Source organism: Phascolarctos cinereus, unplaced genomic scaffold, assembly GCF_003287225.1.
Source record: "Phascolarctos cinereus isolate Bilbo 61053 unplaced genomic scaffold, phaCin_HiC Scaffold_1;HRSCAF=81, whole genome shotgun sequence".
Taxonomy (NCBI): domain Eukaryota; kingdom Metazoa; phylum Chordata; class Mammalia; order Diprotodontia; family Phascolarctidae; genus Phascolarctos; species Phascolarctos cinereus.
Window position 1 is genome coordinate 51,730,621 of NW_027555514.1, and position 23,719 is coordinate 51,754,339.

A 23,719-nucleotide genomic window follows, 5' to 3' on the forward strand; every position below is an offset into this window, starting at 1 on the left:
CCAGGCTATGAATCCAAGTCCTCCGACTCCAGTTTCAACACTTATTACACTATGCCACACTCCTCCTCAACCCAAGTCTAAGAGAAGCTAAATGGTGTGCAAGTGGTCACAAGGCACTCCAAAATGATTCCAGGAGAGCGCCAGTTTGGGCAAGTCCTGCCACGCCAGAAAAGCTTTGGGCACAGGTCAGGTAACAGGCTGGTTTTCACCATGGGTCCCACATAGCTGAGTGCAAGAAGGTTCCTCTCCACAGGGTTAGTGATTTGGGGATGATCATTTCTGGCCACGGCCAACTGATGCAAACTGTCTCTGAAGGTGTGGAGGGTTGTCCTTGACAACAAGGCAGGAAGTAGTTGCACTATGAACTCACAGCTTTTTTTTTTCCACAATGTAAGTCTGGGAGAGCAAGCTAATACATAAAAGGAAACAAACTTGGTAGTGAAATGGATTCTGGGACAAGTGATGTGACAGGGACGCCTCTCGTGGCAACCTCCAGTCACGGCCTTCAGATCCGCAGGATCTTCTGCAGGGGTACAGAGGGAATGCGCCCATTTAGCCTGTGTGCCTCGTGCCCACCAGAACCCCATGGAGCAGAAATCACATTTACTTACTTTGCCCCCAGATGTACTTGCACTGTCTGTCCCTGGTTTTACATCTTCCTCCAAAGCAAATGCCCTGAAACACATAACATGAAAAAGATTGTGCAGAAACTTCCCACACCATTTGGACATAGGGAGTAATTCAACGACTAAAGAAAATATAAAGAAGAAATATTTCTTTAGGAATATATAAGGGCTTTATATTCATCTCTAGGATGGGGGCAGAGGAGGGAAGAAAAAAGAAAAAAAGACATTTACATGTTAACCTTATTACATATTTAAAAGGAATATTAAGTTGTATACAATAGATTTGCAATTTCATATGCAATCATCTTTTTAAAAATTATACATGAAAAAGCTTGTTTTATTCCACAAATTAAAAATAAAATAGACAAATTCTTAAAAAAGAAATATGTAAGGGTTTAATTCTCCAGAGTTGCTTGCAACGGGTTTAAAATAATGCTGATATTTTGATTGATGTCAATATTTCCTTCATTCCAAAGCACTCAAACAAATCAAATTCAAGAACTGAGCTGCCTACCTGGAAATTATCACATGAATAGCCATCCGTTTTATGGACGTTTGGGGCACACTAGGAGAGAAGAAAACAGCCACGTCAAAACAATACAAGGCAAGCAATGATAATCTGGAAAACAACCTTGAAGCTGTCCTAATTTAAAGGACTAGGTGGTCAAACCTGCAAAACCTGTAAGTCGAAAGCAGCCCAACCGACCCTGGGATGTGGCCCACCTGAGATTTTCAACAAAAAAATGTTTTTACCTAGCTAGCTAGCGCACACAAACTGGTAAGGTAGTAAGACCTAATCACCTATCCAATGCTACCACAGTATAAGTGACAGAGCCAGGTGCCATGCTAGAGGGCTTGAATCAATTAGTAATTGTAATTACAGCTGCATTTAATTAATGACATACTTCTATGCACACAATCTGAAGATACACGGATTTCCAATTATGCGGCCACTACTGAAAAACCTGACTGTCCAAGACGCAAAAGGTGGTCAAAGTGGCCACTACCACCGTGTACTTCAATTGGGGGTTCTTAACTTCTTGTGTGGTATGGACCCCAGTAGTAGTCTGGTGAAGCCCATGAACCCTTTTTCAGAAGAAAGTTTTTAAATACATGTAGTATTTGGTGTTACAATGCAAACCAAAGCTTAGCAAAAATAAATCTATAAATCTTTTTCCCATCTAAGTTCACAGATTTCCTGAAATCCATCCATGTAGCCCTTGGGGATCCATGGATCTCAGGTTGAGGACTCCTGACTTCAATCCTTTAATGATATGCAATAAGGGAAGAGAAGGTAATAGTAAAAAATAAAATCTCTTTAAGTCCACTCACTTCATCGGATGACCCTGAAAACAAGGGCAAAGCACATTCAGACACACATCAGTGCAGATTACTGGACAGATGGGCATGGAGGGCACTGACAGCTGGCAGCATCTAGCCACATGTGGAGCCCCACATGAGTGCCCATGGCCATGGTGGGAACAGCATCTGCATCCAAACAACTGGCAAGAAAAAGAGAAGGATGGAGCAAGAGCCCCCTTTTTATAGTTGTGGGACTTATGGCAGTCTCTACATGCAAAATGCAATCAAGAGGCATCTGTTTTAGGCATTCGGTAGGGAGGCTTGCATGTTGTCCTGCCACTCTCTCCATCCTTCTATCCATCATGCATGTATCCATCCATCCATCCATCCATCCATCCATCCATCCTTATGTATATGTATACATGTGCATATATGTATGTATACATATATATAAATATAATTTAATTTTAATTATTCTTTCTATTACTATGTAAATATAAAATATATAATATCAAATATACAAATATTATAAATATATGATTATATATATTTATAGAGAGGGAAAAAGAAATGAAGAGACATACAGAGAGAGGAGAAAAAGGAGACATGGAGAGGGAAAGAGTTTAAGTTTTGTCCTTGTTTTCAGGGTCATGGATATAACTAGTGCAACTTAATACCCACTGTTTTACTCTTACTTTCTAAGACTTACTGAGTGTATCATTAATGGACGTAGGTGACTTGAGAAGATCAAATCTCAGGTCAGAGGGCAACCATCTGCATGAGGTCTTTCCTGATCCCTGCTGCTAATGCCTGTTCTGACCCCCACCAAAATTACTCTATTTATTTTGTATATACCTATATAAAAGTATACGTTTTCTCCCCTGATAGAATATAAACTCCTTGAAGGTAGGAGGTATTTTTTTTGTCTTTGTATTCCCAGCACCTAGTACATAATAGTTATTTAATACATTCTTATTGATTGATTGACAAAAGGAAAATGATATTTCACACATTTTTTTTCAGGGTATAGTCTATTATCTGAAGTAGAAAAATAGTAAACAAATGACCAAGACATTTTTACAAATACATATCTTGGAGAGAATGTTAAATAGGCAAGACAATTAATCTTAATCTCCTAGGAAGTCATATCCCTTAATAATAAACATCCTTACATGACTTAAGTAAATATAGTCTTACCAAATTCCTCTTCCCCTAAAGCAAAGACACTGTTCATGTTGAAATTTATAGATTCACCACCATACATGATCACAGTCTGTCTTTAACTGAGTTATTTTAAATTCAAGACCAGTCAATAAATGGGCTTTATCAGAAGAAACCATGTTCATGTCAATGTCAGAGATAGGAACACCTTCAGACTAGAGATGCATTATGGGAGTATGTTTCCTGTAGACTCTCCACTTTAAAGGATTATGAGACAAAAATATAGTCCTTCCTATTTTTCCCCTCATCAAGGACATGTAAGTAAATCTATGGCATACTTCTTTACTTTAAAAAGATGCTTTAAGGCCTGAACACAGCCTTAGTTTTACAACCAAGTTGCGGGCAGCTTCTCCTCTTGCCTAGGCTGTTAGCTGAAACCAAGATTGCTGAGGAATGACTAAAAATAGATGGAATTAGATGTCACAGGAGAGAGGAACATGAGAGTCTCCATGGTTTACATTTTTCTGGAGGATCAGTGCCCTGAAGGTAACCATACAAGACCTTGTCTGGGTGCCACTCTTTCCCCCCCCTCTTCCTTTTTCTTTTTTTTTTTTTTTTCAGATTTGGAGAACGCCTTATTTAAGAAAATTACCTGGCTGGAGTTCCCCGTACACGTCTCCTGAATATCACAATCATTCACTGCTTCCCGGCATACAGTTCCCATAGGTTGAAACTAAAAGAAGCAAAGAAAAGGCTGAAAGCCCCTGGAAACATTAAATGCAAATGCTGGTAGAATAGTTGAACAGTTTTATCTCAAATATCAAAATGGAGGTAATTTAATTACTCTTTGGAGACAAGTGCTTTTTGCTATTACTATGAAGCTCTGTGAAAGTCAGAGAATTTTAGGGGCAAATACTGTATTTTCTTTTGCAGGTTCTATGAGGTATTTTATATATTTTTTAACTGTGACTAAGAATTCTTCATCTATAACACAAGCATTTCAGGGGGATCTGAACCACATAAGGGTGGTTCAGAGTTTGACCATGGATATGATTAGGATATGTTATGAATTTATGGATAGAATGCTGAGCCTGGAGTCAGGAAGACCTATGTTCAAATATGGCCTCAGACACTTACTAGTTATATGACCCTGGCAAGTCACTCAATCTCTGTTTGCCTCAATTTCCTCAGCTGTAAAATAGGGATAATAACAGCACCTACCTCCAAGGGCTATTGTGAAGACCAAATGAGATATTTGTAAAATGCTCAGCCCAGTGCCTGACACATAGTTAGGTGCTTAATAAATGCTCGTTCCCTTCTCTTCTAGGAACCTCATTTTATAAAGGAAATTAACAAACTGCAAAGCACACAGAGAAAAGTGAATCAATGCCCACCAACCAGTAGTGGTTGAAGTACCTGGGAAAATTTAGCCTAGAGAAGACTTAACGGGGACATGATAGCTGTCTTGAAGTATCTTACAGGGGTATCAAGTGGAAGAAGGATTCTATTTATTTTCCTTGGGCCAAGGACAGAACTAAACCCAATGGTTGGAAGCCATAGAGAAGTTAATTCCAGCTCAAATACGGATATGGACTGTACAAAAAGGCAGCCCTAGTAGTTAGTAAATCCTCAAGGTCTTCAAGCAGAGGCTGGAGAATCAGCCACTTGTTGGGGATGTTGGGGAGAAGATTCCTGCTTTAATTATAGGTTGGATTTGGGTGGAAATTAAGTTTCTTCCAACTCTGAGATGCCATTCTATATGGAACCCAGGTTCGAGTACTGGTACTTATTAGCCTTGTGACCCTGGGCAAAGCCACTGAGCCTCTTTGATTGTCAATTTCCTTACCTGAAAAATGGGGACAATATTAATGGAAGAGGGAAGAAATTACATAGTGACCACTATGTCCCAGGTACCATGCTAAGAGATTTTACAAGTATTCCCTGATTTGATCATCACAACAAGCCTGAGAGGCAGGTTGCTATTTATTATCTCCATTTTACAGTTGAGGAAACTGAGGCAGAGGTTAAGTGACTTGCCTAACTAGTAAGTGTCTGAGGCCAGATTTGAGTTCCAGTTTGGTGCTCCATCCGTTGCTCTACCAGCTGCCTCCTCAAATATTACTCGTGAAGAAAGCGTTTTGTAAACCTGAAAGAACTATATAAATACGCCCTTCACACATTCACACAGGCTATCTTCCATGCCTGGAATATAAGCCGGCTCATCTCCTCTCACAGAATCTTCACCTCCTTTCAAGACTCATTCAGGTGAAGCCTACCCTGATCTACTTACTTCTCAATGCTCTCTCCTTCATTACCTTGGACATATTTGTAGACATGTTCATAGGCTCTAAATACAGAAAGGACCCCGGAGGCAATCTAGTTTAACCTCATCACTTTACAGTTGGAGAAACTGAGGTCCAGTGAGTTTAAGTGCCTTGCCCAAGGTCACACAGTTAACCATCAAAGGTAGGATTTGAACACAGATCTTCTGACTTTAAAGCTAGTATTTTTTCCCCTCTGCCACCCTGTCTCCTTCAGAGCCCTTGTTTGCTGACAGCAGAGCATGGGGCCAGCTGTGACTTTATTACATTTTCAAAGTCATTTTATAACAGGCTTTTATGGGAGAGTTATTGTTGCTCCCCTGTTTGGTGTATTTTTTGTGTTCTGCTGCTCCTGAGTCCTGGAATGATTTTTATCACTGAAACCACAATTCTGTAAATCAAAGAAGCAAATTTAAAAAACAACAATAAACAATTTGCTTTATAGTTGAGATGATTAAAGCAGGGAAAATTGCCGTAACAGGGCCCAGATCATGCAGTGAAAAAGGAATCAAGTTGGAGATGGTCCCCGGCTTCCTGAGTCTCGTTTAGTGATGTATAGGCAGGCATACACAGGCTGCAATCTCCAGAAAATACACTGATGGCCATATTCTGACCGGAATGTGTTTCTACCTCCTTCATGTGGCGGAAAGAGGCCTTGGAAGGAGCCCAAAACCTAGCATGGGACACATCTAGCCAAATCTCTTGGCTTCACAGGGCATGTGAAGGGACCTGAGGTTCTCTACTGTCTTGTTGGCAGCAAAAACCCCCCGACTATTTCCTTCAGTCCTCAAAAGTGGCCTAAGGGGATGCCCCAAAGGGATAAATTCAAACAGCCTCCACCCAGGCCAGACAGTTAATCAAAGCTTATTCATTACATGATCCCTAGTGTAAACAGCACTGTACCAGGTTCTGTAGCAAGATAAAAAAGATGCAAAACCATGGACTAGTTCACAATTTATGAAAAAAGATCTATGGGTCACAGGGCAAGCAAATTAACCTTAGCAGGAGGCTTCAGGGAGCAGAATGGTGATAAAGGAAGTGGTAAGGGCTCAAGTTGGGAATGCTTGCCCTCAAGATTCTTCCATTCTACTGAGGGATATAACATGAACACAAACGAAAGCATGAGATGATCTGGCATCCAAAAAGCAGTGAAAGGGGCAACTAGGTCGCATGGTAGATAGAGCACCGGCCCTGGAGCCAGAAACACCTGAGCTCAAATCTAGCCTCAGACCAAACACCTGGAACTTGCTGTGTGACCCTGGGCAAGTCACTTAACCCCAATTTCCTCATCAAACAAAAAAAAATTGAAATAAAATAAAAAATATATAATTTTTAAAAAGGAGTGAAAGTCTTTTCCTAAGTTGGACTGAGCAACAATCCTCTTATGATTTGGGCCCTGAACCTTAGGTTTGTTAGAGATGAAGCCTTGAAGCCTTCCTTTCCCCATCAGCCTTGTCCAGACTGACCTTGAACTTCTTAGAAATTCAAAGCATTATCTTTCACTAGGCAGTTCATCATATAGCCTGGCTTGCATTGCTATTTAGCCATTTTATCTGTTTTTCTTGTCTCCCTAATAAAATCAAAAGCCCTCTAAGGGACAGGGACCATTTCTCTAATCTCTTTTGGGCATTTTTATATTTTGTTGTCCTCGGACTTTGAAATAATTTTATTGCAAAAGAAACAATTACATAAATCAAAGAAGTGAATAAAATAAATCCCCAAAATGTACTTTGCAGACAGACAGATTATAGCAAAGAGGACAAAAATTACTGAGCCCAGAGCATTTAGTTCTCAGACTGAAAGGATGAGAAAAATTTCACTGTGGAAAAAAAAAAGTTATGTGGTCTAGTGGGGAAAGCCCTGAATTTGGAAGATGAAGAACTGGTCTGAAATGGGTTCTTCTACCACCTGTGCCTTTTGGTTAGGTCATTTCCAAAACTAGGCCTCAGTTTCCTCATTTGCAAAATGAGAAAGCTGGAGTTGTTGATCTCTAAAATCCAGCTCTAAATTTTATATTCAATCGCCTATGCCTTAAGCTTCTTTTTTCACCCTTAATTTCAACTAAAATGGGGCTGAGCCCATAGAAAGCTTTTAAAAAATGCCTCACAGAAGGAGAATCACAGGTTCATAGATGTAGAAATGGAAGAGCCCCTTGAAGTCATCCCAGCCAAGACCCTTATTTCTCTCCTCTAATACCACCATCACACTGGTGCTGGCTCTCCTCTCCTCACATCTGGACTATTGTAACAGCTACAGGTGACAGTGCCTGTCTCATCTCTTCCCCACTCCGTTCCATTCTTTATTCAGATGCCAAAGTGATTTCCCTAAAGCGCAGGTCCAACTATGCCACTCCCCTACTCAATAAACATCATTGGTTCCCTGATACCTCCAGGATCAAATAAAAAATCCTCTGGTATTCAAAGTCCTCCAAAAAGTAGCCCCCTTCTGCCTTTCCAGTCTTCTTACACCTTCCTCTCCACCACATTACTCTTCAATCCAGTGACACTAGCCTCTTTGCTGTTCCATAAAGAAGACACTCCATCTCTTAGCTCTGGGCTTTTCATGGACTGCTGGGAATGTTTTCCCTCCTCATCTCTGCCATATGGCTTCTCTGCTTCCCTGGCTTTCTTTAAAAATCCCATCTTCTACAGGAAGCCTCTCCCAACCCCTCTTAATTCTAGTGCTTTCTCTCTGTTCATTATTTCCTGGTTTTCTCGTATACAGCTTGTTTGTACATAGCTGTTTGCATGTTGTCTTCCCCATTAGATTATGAGTTCCTGAGAACAGGGACTGTCTTTGTTTCTTTCTGTATCCCCAGTGCTTTAACACAGAGCCTGGTACATAGTAGGGGCTTAATGAATATTTATTAATGGATTGACTATTTTACAGCTGAGGAAACAAAGGTGATAAGAAGTTATGTAACTTGATACGGTCACAAAGAGAAATTAGCAATAGAGCTGGGATCTGGAAATAAGTTCCAAAGGAAGGTAAAGGAGGAGAAAAAGCGGGAAGGAAGAAGGGTTAAATGAATACTGGTTTCCATTTATGTACAGTAGCGAGACTAATAAGACCTAATTTCAAATAGTATGCCCATGTTCCCCATGAAGGACTGTGCCCATCTTCTCCGTGACCTGCAGTGAATTAAACACCTCCCGTCAATTGGCTAAGAGCTAGCATTCTCTTACCTTGCACTTTTTACAGCAGAGACCATCACTGCACTGAGAGCCTTCTGTCAAGGTGCACTTCTTACAGCAATCTGCTCCTTCCCGGGCACACTCCTGAGAAACATAAACATTGGTAAAGCACCACGCACGACATCAGACACGCATCTTATTCCTCAATTAAATTTACTCTATTCCTCCCTCTCAAATGATCATCTTTCCATGAGATATCCAAACAGTTTTTCTCTGCATGTCTATGCTAAGCATTTTCTATGCTTCTTTAGGCTTCCACTACCCTAGTGTGAAAGGCAGGGGATTTCAGGTTTGTCTCACCACCACCAAGTACTTACTGCAAGTGTGCCACAGTCACACTCTTCTCCGGTCTCAATGAAGCCATTGCCACACTTGGGAGGATCTAATAACTGCAGGAGGGAAATCCAAATGTTAAAGATCTCTCTTATAGGATCCAGGGGAAAATGAGATTCAATAATCATGAAGGTGAGTTTGGCACAGATGGAATCTGTCAATGGCATATACATACTGTGATTTTTTTCAAGTGGGAGTACAATAGGAAAAGCACTTGATACAGAGTCCAATGTCCTGGGTTTGAATCCTATTGTCACTCCTTACTTTCCACGTGATCTTAGGCATGTTCCTTCAATTCTTAACACCTTAATTTTGTCCCCTATAAAATGAGGGAGCTGAATAAAATGATCTCCTAGGTCCTGTATATACATATATATATGTATGTATGTGTACATATATATTTTTTTTTTCAGGGAGGGCATTAGCAACAATTCAGGAGGAAACTTCAATGGCTGGTAGCATTTGAGCAGAATTTTGAAAGAAACAAAGAATTCCATAAGGGAGTTTTGGGTTTGTAAAGCTGACCCACTTAGGAGATCCACCTTTGATCTGAAATGGTAAATAAGGACAAGTTGTTTCACTTGTAGAAGGAGGTCATCAAGTCTGGTCAATCAATGAACAAATGCTTATTAAATGACAGCATGGTGTAGCACCTAGCAAGCCAGGCTCAGGTACAGAGGAACACCTGGCTTCCAAGTCCTGCCTCTGACCCAAAATGGTAGCCTGCCCCTGGGCAAGCTACTCCTCCTCTCAGAGGCCCAGGCAGCTGAGATACCAACATGTCTTAGTAGAGGAATTTCCCAGGAAACGACATGTCTGGTCAATCAATCATCATGTACTGTGCATCAATTCTTTGCACCACAGATAGAAATACCAAGAATGAAAGAAATCTTACTCTCAAATAGATTACATTCCATCCAGTCCATCTTACCATTCTGCCACATTATCTCTGCCATTATTACTTTGTGATTAAAACATACTGGCTTACTTTTACTCTGTTGACCCTATTTTATGTTCTTTGACATGGAGATAGGAAGAAAAGTTGGTGAATAATAAATTTTTATAATTGAAAATGAGTTGTTTTTTTTTTAATTTACCAGGAATACAACACACGCTAAAGAGACAACAGGAATTCAGATGTACACATACGGCCTTTTGTAACTACCCAGATCTAAAAATCTTGCACCCAGAAAGACCCCATTCCCAGTGTTGCCTTCACAAATGAAGTGACTGTTCCTTACTTTCCACTCCAGGTTGAAAGCGAGGCAGCTTTGAAAACCTAGGATGGCAAGTGATGCAGATGAAAGATACATTTGTTCACTTGTTTTGGACTCGGGACAAAAGCTGTTTCAGTAAAAAGCCCTCAGCCTCTTTCACTGTTAAAAGCAGCAGTGGTTTCCTCTCATTACATCCCCTCACCTCCCGGAGGTTTTTGAAAGGGTTGGCTGTTCTGCAATCCAGTGTGATACAATTTCTAAATTCCCTAGCAAGGCATGTGGAATGAAAGAGGAAATGATTACTAGGCAGTTCCACATACCGCTGTGAGCTACAGAGGCCAAAAATCTAATTCACACAATTAGCCCGGACAAAGCTTAAAATGTAAATGTATCCAAAATGCCTGATGAGAACAACTGGTACCACTTTTGCCTCTAATCAGCGACCACAACATTCTCTATGAATTTAATAAGCTGTGGCCAAGTACATGGTATGGAAAGTTCTTTACTCATTGCCTTCAAGAGATTTTGACTTCTTAATAAGAAGAATGGTTTTGCTAATGTAAAGTACTTGTAAGGCAGAGCAAGGATAATGACAGAGCTTGGAGGATGTGTCAACAGCCACCCTGTGCGGAGGTAAAGCCCAAATGTGTTTATTAGGCACCAGGAAAAGCCTTGGCAGTAGAACCAAATGAGAAAGGAAACACACACACACACACATGCACAGAGAGAGAAAAAAAGAAAGGAGGGGGAGAGAGAGAGAGAAGGAGGGAGAGAAAGACAAAAGGAAGAGGAGAGAGAGGAAGAGAGAGGGAGGAAGGAGACGGGGGGGAGACAGTGAGACAGAGAGAGAAGGAGGGAGAGAAAGACAAAAGGAGGAGGAGAGAGAGGAAGAGAGAGGGAGGAAGAAGAGAGACAGAGAGAGGGAGACAGAGACAGAGAGTGAGACAGAGAGAGAGAGAGAGAAGGAGGGAGAGAAAGACAAAAGGAAGAGGAGAGAGAGGAAGAGAGAGGGAGGAAGGAGACGGGGGGAGACAGTGAGACAGAGAGAGAAGGAGGGAGAGAAAGACAAAAGGAGGAGGAGAGAGAGGAAGAGAGAGGGAGGAAGGAGAGAGACAGACAGTGAGACAGAGAGAGAGAGAGACAGAGAGAGACAGAGAGAGAGAGAGAGAGAGAGAGAGAGAGAGAGAGAGAGAGAGAGAGAGAGAGAGAGAGAGAGAGTTGAAATAAAATGCTTGTTTTGGGGGGCCAGGATGAAGACATAGTCATCTGAATAAGGATGCACTTGACCTTTGATCTGAGAATCTCCTTGGGCCCCTTTGCCTGAGTCTTGTGTTTGATTCTCCTCACAGAGTTCATTTCATTTGTATCTTTTAATGAAAATATTAAAAACCACACGTTTTGAGAAAACACACACACGCACGCACACGCACGCACACGCACACACTAAAGTATCTGAGAATGCAAACTGAGGTGAGGTTGTTTTTCCGACTTAAATCTGTGTCAACATTTGTCCATATAAAACCAAGATTGAAATTTTTCAAAAGTGAACCTTCTTGCCAGTCTCCAAGAGGAGATTCTCAGCCCTGGGTACAAAGTTCAGCTAGCTAATGCCCTTTGCATGGTATTTGCTTTGAATGCATTCCCATACCCAGTCCAGGGCTTTAGCCCCTCATTCAGAAACCTCCCCTTAGCTTATGGAGATGATTCCATACACTTCCCATTCTTAATCTCCCAAGTTCAGGCTGTAAGCTAAGTCATGGTTGTTTGCCCAATAATTGCCAAAATTCTCTAAGGCCATTAAGTTTCCAAGTAGATGCCAAGATAAATTGTTAGAAGGAATTTCCTTATTAAGAGTCCCCACAGCAGTAAAATCACAGGTCCAACTGGAACTACCACCACCACTGACAACAACAAGAATCCAACTGCTTTGGGAGTTCAGGGTTCCCTGTTTTCTCAACCCTAGTCACTGCTGTCCTCTCCTGTCGAGAGATGAGTAAATACAGTAAACACAGACACAACACCAAGCTCTGAAGGCAAGGTCCTCATTTCTACTACCTTCGGAGTCATATTCCTGGCCTTGTACATGCAGCTACGTCCAGTCAAATCCAAAGGGTCTTTGCCCTCTCCCCTTACATTTGTGAATCTTTCCCAGGTTCTAGTTCCTTCTTCTCATCCTTCTAGGTCCAGCTCCAGCACAGGTCTAGAAAGGATGATGTTGGTGTCTCGCCTTGTCTAGACAATGAGGATCATTGACTTGACCAGAAATCTTTTATCTCTGGAGATAAAATGTCTTTGAATGTATGTTTCTGAAGCTCTAGAACAGGGGTGGGGAACCTCTAGGTCCTCAAGTGAGGTCCTTTGCATGAATCCAAACTTCACAGAACAAATCTCCTTAATAAAAAGATTTGTTGGGGCAGCTAGGTGGCACAGTGGCACAGCACTGGCCCGGAAGTCAGGAGGACCTGAGTTCAAATCAGACCAAACACTTGACACTTACTAGCTGTGTGACCTTAGGCAAGTCACTTAGCCCCAGCTGCCTAAAAAGAAAAAAAAAAGGTTTGTTCTGTAAAACTTGGACTCAGTCAAAAGGCCGCACCCCAGGACCTAGAAGGCAACATGTGACCTTGAGGCTGCAGGTTCCCCACCCCAGAAGAAGAATGGGAAATAAATGGTCTCTTTTCGGCATTGCACTCTGTGAGGGGAACTCGCTTTCCTACCTTGGACGGTTTATTGAAGAGGCAGGCACCACCTCCATTATTTAAGAAGTCATGATACTCATCGACGTTGCACTGAGAGAACTTTTTCGGGAGGTAATAGCTGGAAAGAAACAAGAAAATCAGTAGTTGGGTACCTTTGTTCTCCCTTGCTGGTAGTTACAATTATATTGTACGTTCCTCTTAAAAGTGAAAGAAAAAGACAGCTTCCACTCATCCACAATGCCTTTATTCAAGCCATATGGGTCATATGCATGAAAGATGTAGCTTAAGGCTTCTTAATGGTTTATATGAAAACGAATGTGTTTCGCCTCACATGCGCCCCTACCTGGAGGAGAAGGAGGCTCATTTACAGCAGAGCAATCTGCCTGAAAACTTTAATGTTACCTCCATGTCATTTGATAGATGCTTGCAATCAAAACACTAGGACTGATTCTCATCCTTCTACATTGCTGTATTTCTAGATTCCCTTATATTCTTACAGTGTGGGTGTACCACGTTTACCTTTTAAAAACCAAGGTATTCCATCTTTCATCTCCATCCCTTTGCATGGAAGGTTTCCTCATATCTGAAAGGTGCTCCCCCCTTATCTGAGCTCCTCAGATTCCCAAGTATCCTTCACCACTCAGCTCCACTACCAGAATCCCCGAGCGATCTCACACCTCAAATGACCCTATATGTGTGTGTGTATAAATATATATGTATGCATAAATATATACATTTATCTAGAGCAGCTAGGTGATGCCATAGTGCACAGAGTGTCAGACCTGGAGTCAGGAAGACTCATCTTCCTGAGTTCAAAACTGGCCTCAGGCACTTACTATCTGTGTAACCCTCAGCAAGTCACTTACCCTGTTTGCCTCAGTTTCCTCATCTGTAAAATGAACTGGAGAAGGAAATGACAAACTACTCCAGTATCTTTGCCAGAAAACCCAAATAGGGTCACAAAGAGTCAGACACAAGTAAAAACTGACTAAACAACAACTGAATACTTATCTATCTATCTATCTATCTATCTATCTATCTATCTATCTATCTATCTGTCTGTCTATCCACCCATCCATCCACCTATCTATCTATCTACCTATCTATCTACCTATCATCTATCTATCTATCCATCCATCCATCCACCTATCTATCTACCTATCTATCTACCTATCTATCTACCTATCATCTATCTATCTATCTATCTATCTATCTATCTATCTATCTATCCATCCATCCATCCACCTATCTATCTACCTATCTATCTACCTATCTATCTACCTATCATCTATCTATCTATCTATCTATCTATCTATCTATCTATCCACCCATCCATCCACCTATCTATCTATCTACCTATCATCTATCTATCTATCTATCTATCTATCTATCTATCTATCCACCCATCCATCCACCTATCTATCTATCTACCTATCTATCTACCTATCATCTATCTATCTATCTGTCTGTCTGTCTGTCTGTCTGTCTGTCTATCTATCTATCTATCCATCCATCCATCCACCTATCTATCTACCTATCTATCTACCTATCATCTATCTATCTATCTATCTATCCATCCATCCATCCACCTATCTATCTACCTATCTATCTACCTATCATCTATCTATCTATCTATCTATCTATCTATCTATCTATCTATCTATCTGTCTGCCTATCTATCTACCCATCCATCCACCTATCTATCTATCTATCTACCTATCATCTATCTATCTATCTATCTATCTATCTATCCACCCATCCATCCACCTATCTATCTATCTACCTATCTATCTACCTATCATCTATCTATCTATCTATCTATCTGTCTGTCTGTCTGTCTGTCTATCTATCTATCTATCTATCCATCCATCCATCCACCTATCTATCTACCTATCTATCTACCTATCTATCTACCTATCATCTATCTATCTATCTACCTATCTATCTATCTATCTATCTATCTATCTATCTATCTATCTATCCATCCATCCATCCACCTATCTATCTACCTATCTATCTATCTATCTATCTATCTATCTATCTATCTATCTACCTATCATCTATCTATCTGTCTGTCTGTCTGTCTGTCTGTCTGTCTATCTATCTATCTATGTGCTGTATCCTTTTCAGCCCTGCTCCCTCCCACCCCTCCCATCCTTACCCCCAGGAGAATGCAAACTCCTTGAGATCAGGAAGTATTATTTGTTTTGTCTTTGTAACCTCTGCCATTGCTTAGGACAGTGCTTCGCTCAGCATAGGCATCTAATACAGACTTCTGAGATTGAATTGGAAGATTAGAAGGCTCTCAAATCCCTACACTCTTGATCTTTCTGTGTCTATTAACCACTTGTCAATCGACCGCTTGCGGCCACTATTATTATTGTTATCTTTTACATTGCTTTTTTTGCCTTTTCTTCTATCCTTGGCAATAGTGAATAGAAAGCTGGGCCTGGAGTTGGGAAATTGTTGTTGTTGTTTAGTTAATTAATCTTGTCCGACTCTTCACAACTCTGTTTGGGGTTTTCTTGGCAAAGACACTGGAAGGATTTGCCATTTCCTTCTCCAGCTCATTTTACAAATGAGGAAACTGAGGCAAACAGGGTCACACAGCTAGTAAGTGTCTGAATGAGTGATTCCAAGGCTTGCACTCTCTCCACTGCACCACTTACCTGCCCAAGGAGTTAGGAAGACCTGAGTTCAAATTCAGTCTCAGACACTTATTAGCTGTGTGACTGTGGACAAGTCACTTAACTTCTGCCTGCCTCAACTTCCTCTTCTATAAAACATGAATAATAACAGCATCTATCTCCTAGGACTGTTGTAAGGACAAAATGAGATAATACTGTATTTGTACAGTGCTTAGGTAGAACCATATTTGGTACAGAGTTTGACAAATGCTCGTTTCCTTCCTCCCTTCTTTCCTCCCTTCCTTCCTCCCTCCCTTCCTTCCTTCCTCCCTTCCTTCCTTCCTCCCTCCCTCCCTCCCTCCCTTCCTTCTTTCCTTCCTTCCTTCCTCCCTCCCTCCCTTCCTTCCTTCCTTCCTTCCTTCCTTCCTTCCCTCCTTTCTTCCTTCCTCACTCCCTTCCTTCCTCCCTCCCTCCTCCCTTCCTCCCTCCCTCCCTCCCTCCCTTCCCTCCCCTCCCTCCCTCCTCCCTCCCTCCCTTCCTCCCTCCCTTCCTTCCTCCCTCCCTCCCTCCCTCCCTCCCTCCTCCTCCCTTCCTTCCTTCCTTCCTCCCTCCCTCCCTCCCTCCCTCCCTCCCTCCCTCCTTCCTTCCTCCCTCCCTCCCTCCCTTTCTTCCTTCCTTCCTTCCTTCCTCCCTTCCTCCCTTCCTTCCTTCCTTCCTTCCTTCCTTCCTTCCTTCCTTCCTTCCTTCCTTCCTTCCTTCTTTATTTCCTTCCTTCCTACTCTGTTTCTATAAATAGTCTGTAAGAGGCATAAGAGCAGAGACTAAGTACTCTACTTATTTCTACCCCCTAGAATTCCTAGTATAGTGCTCCCACACATGGCAGGTTATCATTAAACTTTTCTGGATTCGAATTGAATTTTGTGTTAGTTATCCTAGTGGGGGGACAATGTGTCCATATAGAAGTATATATGAAAATCAATATGTGCAGGATAAATGCAAAGTAAATAAAAAGAAATTAAAAATAAAGTTATGAGGGGAAAGGTCTAGAAGCGGGGAGCATCAGGATAGGCTTCACACAGAATGTGGAGCTTGAAGAGCATCTTGAAGTAAGGGAGGGAATCCTTGAGAAGAGATAAGAAAGGCTGGCATCCCAGACAGAAGGAACAGTCAGTGCAAAGGTACTGAGATGGGAGATAGAGAACCTTTTGTGAGAAGCAGAAAGAAGGCCAGTATGAAGGGACTGCTGAGTGTAGGAAGGAGGATGACGTATAATAAGGCTGGAAAAACAGCCTGCAGTCAGGCTACAGTGGGTTTAAAAAAAAACCCAAAACATTTTACATTTTATACTGCAGAAAAGGGGTAGATACCAGAGTTGTGTGAAGAAATGAGTGACATGGTTAAATGCAGATTTAAAGAAAATAACATTGTGGGGAGCATGGATGGGACTGGGGAGCAGCTCGACTCAGAGAGATGAAGTGGGAGGCAATTGCCCTAGTCAAGGCAAGAGGTGATGAGAGCCTTCACTACTGATGGCAGAGTGAGTAGAGGGGGATGGATCCTTAGAAGAATGTCATGGAGACAGAAATGGCAACATTTGGTAACTGACTAGATATGATGGGGGAATGAAACAGGGAGCCAGGATGAGGTCAGAGGTTACAAACCTGGGTGACAGGAAGCACAGTGATGCCCTCAACAGAAACAGAGGAATCTGATAGACGGGTAGGTTTGGAAGAAAAGCTGTGTTGAGTTGGAGATGTCTCTGCTATATTTGGTTTAAAATAGGTCTTTTGGTCATATGGCACCAAAGCTCAGAAAAGTGCCTAGAGCTAGAATACAGGTGTCTGAGTCATCTTCATAGAGACAATACTCCGATTTCCCATAAATACCTATCGTGAGGCTTCCTGTCTGGAGTAATCCTAATTCTGGTTATTAAGTATCACAATTCTGAGTAGTAAAGCATACCTATGCAAGTAATATTGCATTGTTTTCTTATCATTTATGTGTGAAAGTATAAAAAAATGAAATCACTTACCCCGTGTCTCCCATTATGCATCCAGACCATGTGTCTTCACACTTACACTCACCTAAGAAAAACATAAAAACACATCTCAAATAGATACATTATAGAGCTTTCCATTTTAAAAACAGATCTCTGGCTTATTCTCCTTCCTCAAAGTATCTTTTCAAAAGTACTGTTCGTTATTATTTTTTTTCTGACATTTCTAACTTACAAACAACATATAGTGACTCCCTCTCCTCAAATATGTTCCCCCATTTCCAACACCCTACACATCGATTAACTAAAATACTGTACTCTGGAATTTTTATGATTCCGTCTTTTCCTCAGTATTCACTTTAGCCTGACCAAAGCAAATATTCATTCAGAATGTTCTATTGAAACTTTTTTTTCTTCTAAAGATTTTAAATTCCCAACAAAATGTTAAATAAAATCAAAATACTTCTAGAGAGACCAGCTTCACAACAATGTGGTGATATTACAATTATGCACGGGAGTGGGGAGTGGGGATCAGAGGGAGCATCCTTTGGGCCAAGGCAGAAAAGACACCTCCTAAATATAGATATAGGTAAATTGTGCCATGGCTACCTGTGAAACTGACTATTCATGGACAAAATCCAATTACAAGTGAACAGATAGATCTGACTTCCTGGCAGCTATTTATTAAGCAAATTTTACTGGTCCCATGAACAATAATAACTTTATTTTAAAATAAGCAAGAAATTCATTCGGTTTTGAATTAAGTACTTAATTATTCCTAGTCTGTAGATATTGCCATGTTAAATAGCTTTACAAATATAAACTCATTTGAAAAAAAGTATTATATATACCCCATGAGGTGGCACCACATAGCTAGGATTGTCCATTCAATTTTTGGAAAATTAGCAGCCTGACCTTAGAGTTACCCCCATTCACCTCTACTATGAATTCTCATAAGCTTTAGGAACATGTACTAGATTCATGATTTCGTTAGTAAAGAGAACTCCCAAATGAGAAAACTCCCTTTACCAATGCAGGTTGGCACCTTCATTGAAACTTATAGTCAGAGAGAGTTGCCTAGTCACTTAGAGGTTAAATGACTTGCCCAAGATCACACAGTCAATATGTATCAAAGGCAGGATTTAAACTCAATTCTTTCTGGCTTCAAGGCTGGCTCTCCATCTACAATTTCACATTGCTTCTGTGAAATTATCAGTATAGTAGTCATGTGTTTTTATTTTACAAAATTCTATTTTATTTTAAATATTATTTTATTTTACCATCACAAATATTAATTACTCCTATTTTACCAAAAACCATAACTTCCCCCCGCTACTTACTTTGCAAAGTCTAATGCTTTCAGGTGGGTATCTGAATTCCAGTATCCATTCTCAAATTTAAACTTATAAAACTTTCTTCCAAACAAAGTTATGTGTAAAGTGTTACTGATATATGCTTTACTGATACTAATATATACTGATAAATAAATTTCTAAAACTTACCGCTTACTAATTTTCTTTTGTCTGAGAAAATACCAAGATTATGTGCTAATGACTGGGCAAGAGTGACTGCCATTAAATCCGTTTTCCCAAACTAGGAAAAAAGCAAACAAATAACAAAATATGGAAAACATCATTCTTATCAAACTGGACCAGAAAAAAGATCTCAGAATATGATCAAGCTTGAGTAAATTTCAGGAATTTACTTCAGCATAGGCTCAACACGTTCAGTTGACCTAGAATATTGGGCATTCAGAGAGAATTCAATTTAATGAACATTTATTATGCACCAGCAACGTGCCAGGCACTGTGCTGAAGGAAACAGCAAAAAGTCACTTGTTTGATCTTGCTTTGATCTATTGGGGTTGGTACCTTAATTTAAAACTGAAGCCAAATGACACCTGTCTCTAACTGAAAATTGTGACTTTTCTATAAAAAAAAAAACTGGGCTGCTGTCAGGTAGAAGTGCGTAGAGAAAATCTTCCTTGAGTTCTTTGTTAATCTATTCTCACTTGGGAAACTTCCAGATTCAAAATATTTCCTCCCTCTCCCCCCCAAAAAACACAATTGCGTCTAGATGCAAATGCAATATAAAGAAGCCTGAGATTGAGAGGAACATTTGAATTCGTTCTTGGTCAATAAAAAAAACATTCTTCAAAGTTGGGGAGTATCATAAATATATAATTTATACTTGACCTCCCAATGGTTCTAGAAGTTCTAGAAGATATTCTCTTAGCTCACTTATTTCAGCCTTATATTATCCAGAGAAATTGCCTTTGGAGAATACTAATGAAAAGCCAGTGGTCAAGCTTTCCTTCAGAAGTGTCCAAATTCTCTGGGGGTTAATGAATTCCAAATCTGCTAGTCAGTAACGACATCCACAGAATGATTCAATTTTCTGAAGAATTTCTGAGGAACAGACAAGGCTTTATTGAATGCAGGTAGAACTTAAGTTTCGTATACTTTTTTTTTCCTATTCACTTCTTACATAATTTACAAAAGTAGGCATCTAGGTGGCTCAGTAGATAGAGCATTGGACCTGGAATCAGGAATACCTCAGTTCAAATTTTTCCACAGACATTTGCTAACTGTGGGACCCTGGGCAAGTCATCCAACCTTTGTCTGTATCAGTTTCCTCATCTGTAAAATGGGCATAATAATAGCATTTTATTATTATTATATGCTATTATATAACATGGTAATAGAATGTTAATATTACTATATTTGTATTACATTATAATATAATGTAACATATTATATTACACTATTATATGTCAGGGTTGTTGTGAGGATCAAAGAAAATTTTATTTATAAAGCATTTAAAGTACTATATAAATATTGGTTATTATTAAGTAGAATATGTTTTTCATAGTAACTATTGTCACACAGAGTTAGGACAATGAAAACAGAAATTGTTTTCCACAATCTTTTTCTGTTCTGTCTTCCAGTCCTTGAAGTGATGATGTGCTCAACACATCAAGGATCTATGATTTCCACAGTGCAGTGTCAGGACAAACGGCATCTGTAACTTTATGAATTAGTCTTAGAGAGTTGTCTGAAGTTTCAGAAAGGTTAAGTCACTTACCCAAGGTCAAACAGCTTATAACTGTCAGGGGTAGAATTTGAACCAGCTTTCTATCCACTATGTTCTGCCCCTTTAAATGTTCTACACTAATAAACAATGAACACAAGTAACTGGATATCTGAAAGTCATGGACTATTCGGTAATTGTGTTGTAAATGGTGGGAAGATTTTTGGCCTCAGTACCACTTTCTATTACCCAGATGTGCACACCTACTTCATTCACTCCTCCTCCTTTCAGCAACGAGCAAATGCCACCAATATAAGCTGCCCCACTCCGGCTACTCTCAAATCGACTTCCCCTTTTAGAAAAGGAAACAAACAAACAAAAAATTGCTTACTGTCCACAGTTTCACAGCACCTCAAAGTGTTAATTTACTACATTTATTCACTCATGGCAAGTCACCATTTCTATGCTGCATCAGCCTGTGAGAGATAAGGATCTTTATGCATGCAGACATAAAATAACAAATCATTCACTAGCAGGCCCATTAAGAGGAACATCTTCAACAGAAGAACACTTTCTAGAATTCTCTCCCCCACTTCCCCATGGAATTCTTTTTGGGTGCTTTTAGAAGATGATTTCTTAAAAATCCTACAATGCCAGGCATAGTGATGCACATTGATAATCCTAGGCAGAGGCTAGTGGATGGCTTGAGTTTAGGAGTTCTGAGCTGCAGCAGGGCTAACGCTGATCATATATTCTCAGAAAGTCTGGCACCAATATGGTGCCCCTGGGAGCATGGCAGGGACTGGCTACCTAATGAGGAGTGAAACAAAGTAAGTCAAAACTTCTTTCACAATCAGCAGTGGGGTTGGTCCATGACAGATCATTGCACTTCCAGTTTGGGTGAAATAGTGAGACCCAGTCTCAAAAAAAAATGAATAAATAAACAAACTAATTAATTAATAGACAGATGGATGAATAAATACATAAACAAATGAATAATTAAGAGAATAAATTCTATGGCAACTCCTAACTATCATAGATCTGAAAAAAGTTGATGTTTCACTATCAAAAAAAAGTTTCAGAAAATTACTAAAAATACAAAATGGACCTGCCAATACTGTGCTATCAGGTAGGAAGTTTCAGAAGAAGTACCAGAAGGCAGGCATGCTTAGGAAAAACACTAGCCTGTGCTGCCTAAAAGATTCACGGGAGGTACTCTAGGCCACATTTTTAGTGAGAGAAGATGTTTGGTAGAAGTGTGATATTATATCATAGAGAACCCACTCTCGTGAAATCCTAGCTATGTGGACACTGGAAAAATGAAAGTAAGTAGATGTTAATGGATCATTCCATAAGCATTTATTAACATCCTATTACGCACTAGGAATTGTGATAGCCATTTAAGATACAAACACAAGAATACACAAAAATGAAAGCCTGTTTATCCATTAAAAATATCTTGAAATTAAGACTCTTCAATTTACATGAAAAACAATAGAATCTATGCATTTCAATCTCCCAATCTCCAAGTTACCAAAATAGCTTTTGCATAATTATTCATAATTATCTAATCAGGGAGGGGGGCAAAGATACACCTCAATCACAAACAGCAATGGATTTAAAAGGGAATAGCGAAAAGAAAGCAGTAAAACATGATGTGAAATGACATACGAGAAAAGGTGGACGGCATCGCTTTTCTCTTTGATAAAATCCTTCCGATATTTCATGAACTCACGTAGGGTTGTCAGCGGTTTTTCAGATATGGTGAACTTGTTGTCAGCTGCCCAGGTTTCCATGGCAACCAACACTATCCTTGTCTTAAGTTGTTCCTTATAGATCTAGTATATTAATGAAATGAACACACAAGTTGTAATATCAAAGGACACATGAATAGATCTAGAGGAAGCCCTTTAGAGGTAGGAAGCCTCTTGAGTTTTAAATGGCTGGCGTGGAGAGAGGGGTGAAAGACAGGACTGTAGGAAAGGATTCTCTGCTGATTTTGAAGGGAAAAATGATGGGGTCGGGATGTATCTTTTCCCTAATTTCCATATATTTCTCCTAAGTAACACAATGACTAATCACACACCAGGGGACAATACTTAAGGATCTTGTTATGCCAGGATCTGACATTGTTAATAAGGGAACCAATTTGTGTCCCTTTGCTGCCATCTTAGAGTGTATGACAGTCTAAAGCTTCCCTGAAGAATACCAAAACAATGAAGAGTCTCAGGGTAAATCATTTATACCTAATGATGGCTGTTAAAAAGCTGTGGAGAAACCATGGGTATGTGAGCCTTAGAGGTAAGCCATGGTAGCTGAGACCATAAGAACCCGAGGTCTAGGTATCAGCCCCTGTCTTGTTTTCATTCTCACGTGGAAGGAACCTGGCTCTATCTCTGGGTTCCTCTATTTGGAGTGGCCCTTTGGGGAAGAAATCAACCCTTGTCTTTATTATGGGTAGAATCTACAGAAGGTATTACAGACATAAACTCATCAAGTTTGGTCTCTTTTTGACCATCCTCCCAGCCACAGATTTGGGTTTAGAAAGCCTATTAAAAGGTTACCAGAAACTTCAGAAAAGCACATGACTTCATTTGAAATCTCCACCATCCACATCAGTTACAATATAAAAGGATAAGATGTATTATTCGCATCATTAGCAAGTATGACTTAGAACCTATTGAGAATGGCATTTAACTGGATTTATACTTACTAAATCTGCCATGTTCACCACGGATTTAGCATAGGTATTTGTATGCATCACTGACAGCCGATGTTTTTTAAACTGAAAATGAAAGAAAATAAGTGAAGAGTTTCTGACGTCAAACATCAGTAAATCAGCATCTCTAAGGAAAAGTCAGAAAACATAAATATGATTAGAAATTATGTTATTAATGCAAATTTTAAAGTTAAACTAGATTTCTGAAAGACATTTTCCCCCCAACAGAAAAGAGATATCATAGTCTCACAGAAAGTGGGCAATAGGTCTACGTTTCAGAGACTGGGGGGGTCTACTGTTCTGACTGTGGGGCACTGCATGAATCATTTTACCTCAGTTTCCTTATCTGTAAAAAGAGAGGATTGTATGAGATGATGTCCATCCTTCTTTTTCTAAGGCCCTATAACTGATAAAATGCTATGACTAGGACAGAAGGCTGGTCTGAAAATCCCAGAAACATTTCCTAGTGATCTCAGGAAACAATCACACACTAG

At 40.1% G+C, this 23,719-nt stretch overlaps 1 protein-coding gene across 3 annotated transcripts in view; it reads right to left on the reverse strand.

Moving 5' to 3' along the window:
* Positions 1-23,719, reverse strand: part of ADAM22 (ADAM metallopeptidase domain 22) — a 276,346-nt gene that overhangs the window by 64,754 nt on the left and 187,873 nt on the right. For all 3 annotated transcript variants that reach the window (XM_078151853.1, XM_078151849.1, XM_078151856.1), the window contains exons 10-20: positions 23,220-23,291; positions 22,178-22,344; positions 20,774-20,858; positions 18,979-19,069; positions 17,513-17,564; positions 12,872-12,971; positions 8,922-8,993; positions 8,596-8,688; positions 3,742-3,822; positions 1,141-1,191; positions 612-675 (exon numbers count right to left, since the gene is read on the reverse strand). In XM_078151853.1, the coding sequence (XP_078007979.1) occupies positions 612-675; positions 1,141-1,191; positions 3,742-3,822; positions 8,596-8,688; positions 8,922-8,993; positions 12,872-12,971; positions 17,513-17,564; positions 18,979-19,069; positions 20,774-20,858; positions 22,178-22,344; positions 23,220-23,291 (928 nt within the window). The remainder of the gene's footprint in view (positions 1-611; positions 676-1,140; positions 1,192-3,741; positions 3,823-8,595; positions 8,689-8,921; positions 8,994-12,871; positions 12,972-17,512; positions 17,565-18,978; positions 19,070-20,773; positions 20,859-22,177; positions 22,345-23,219; positions 23,292-23,719) is intronic.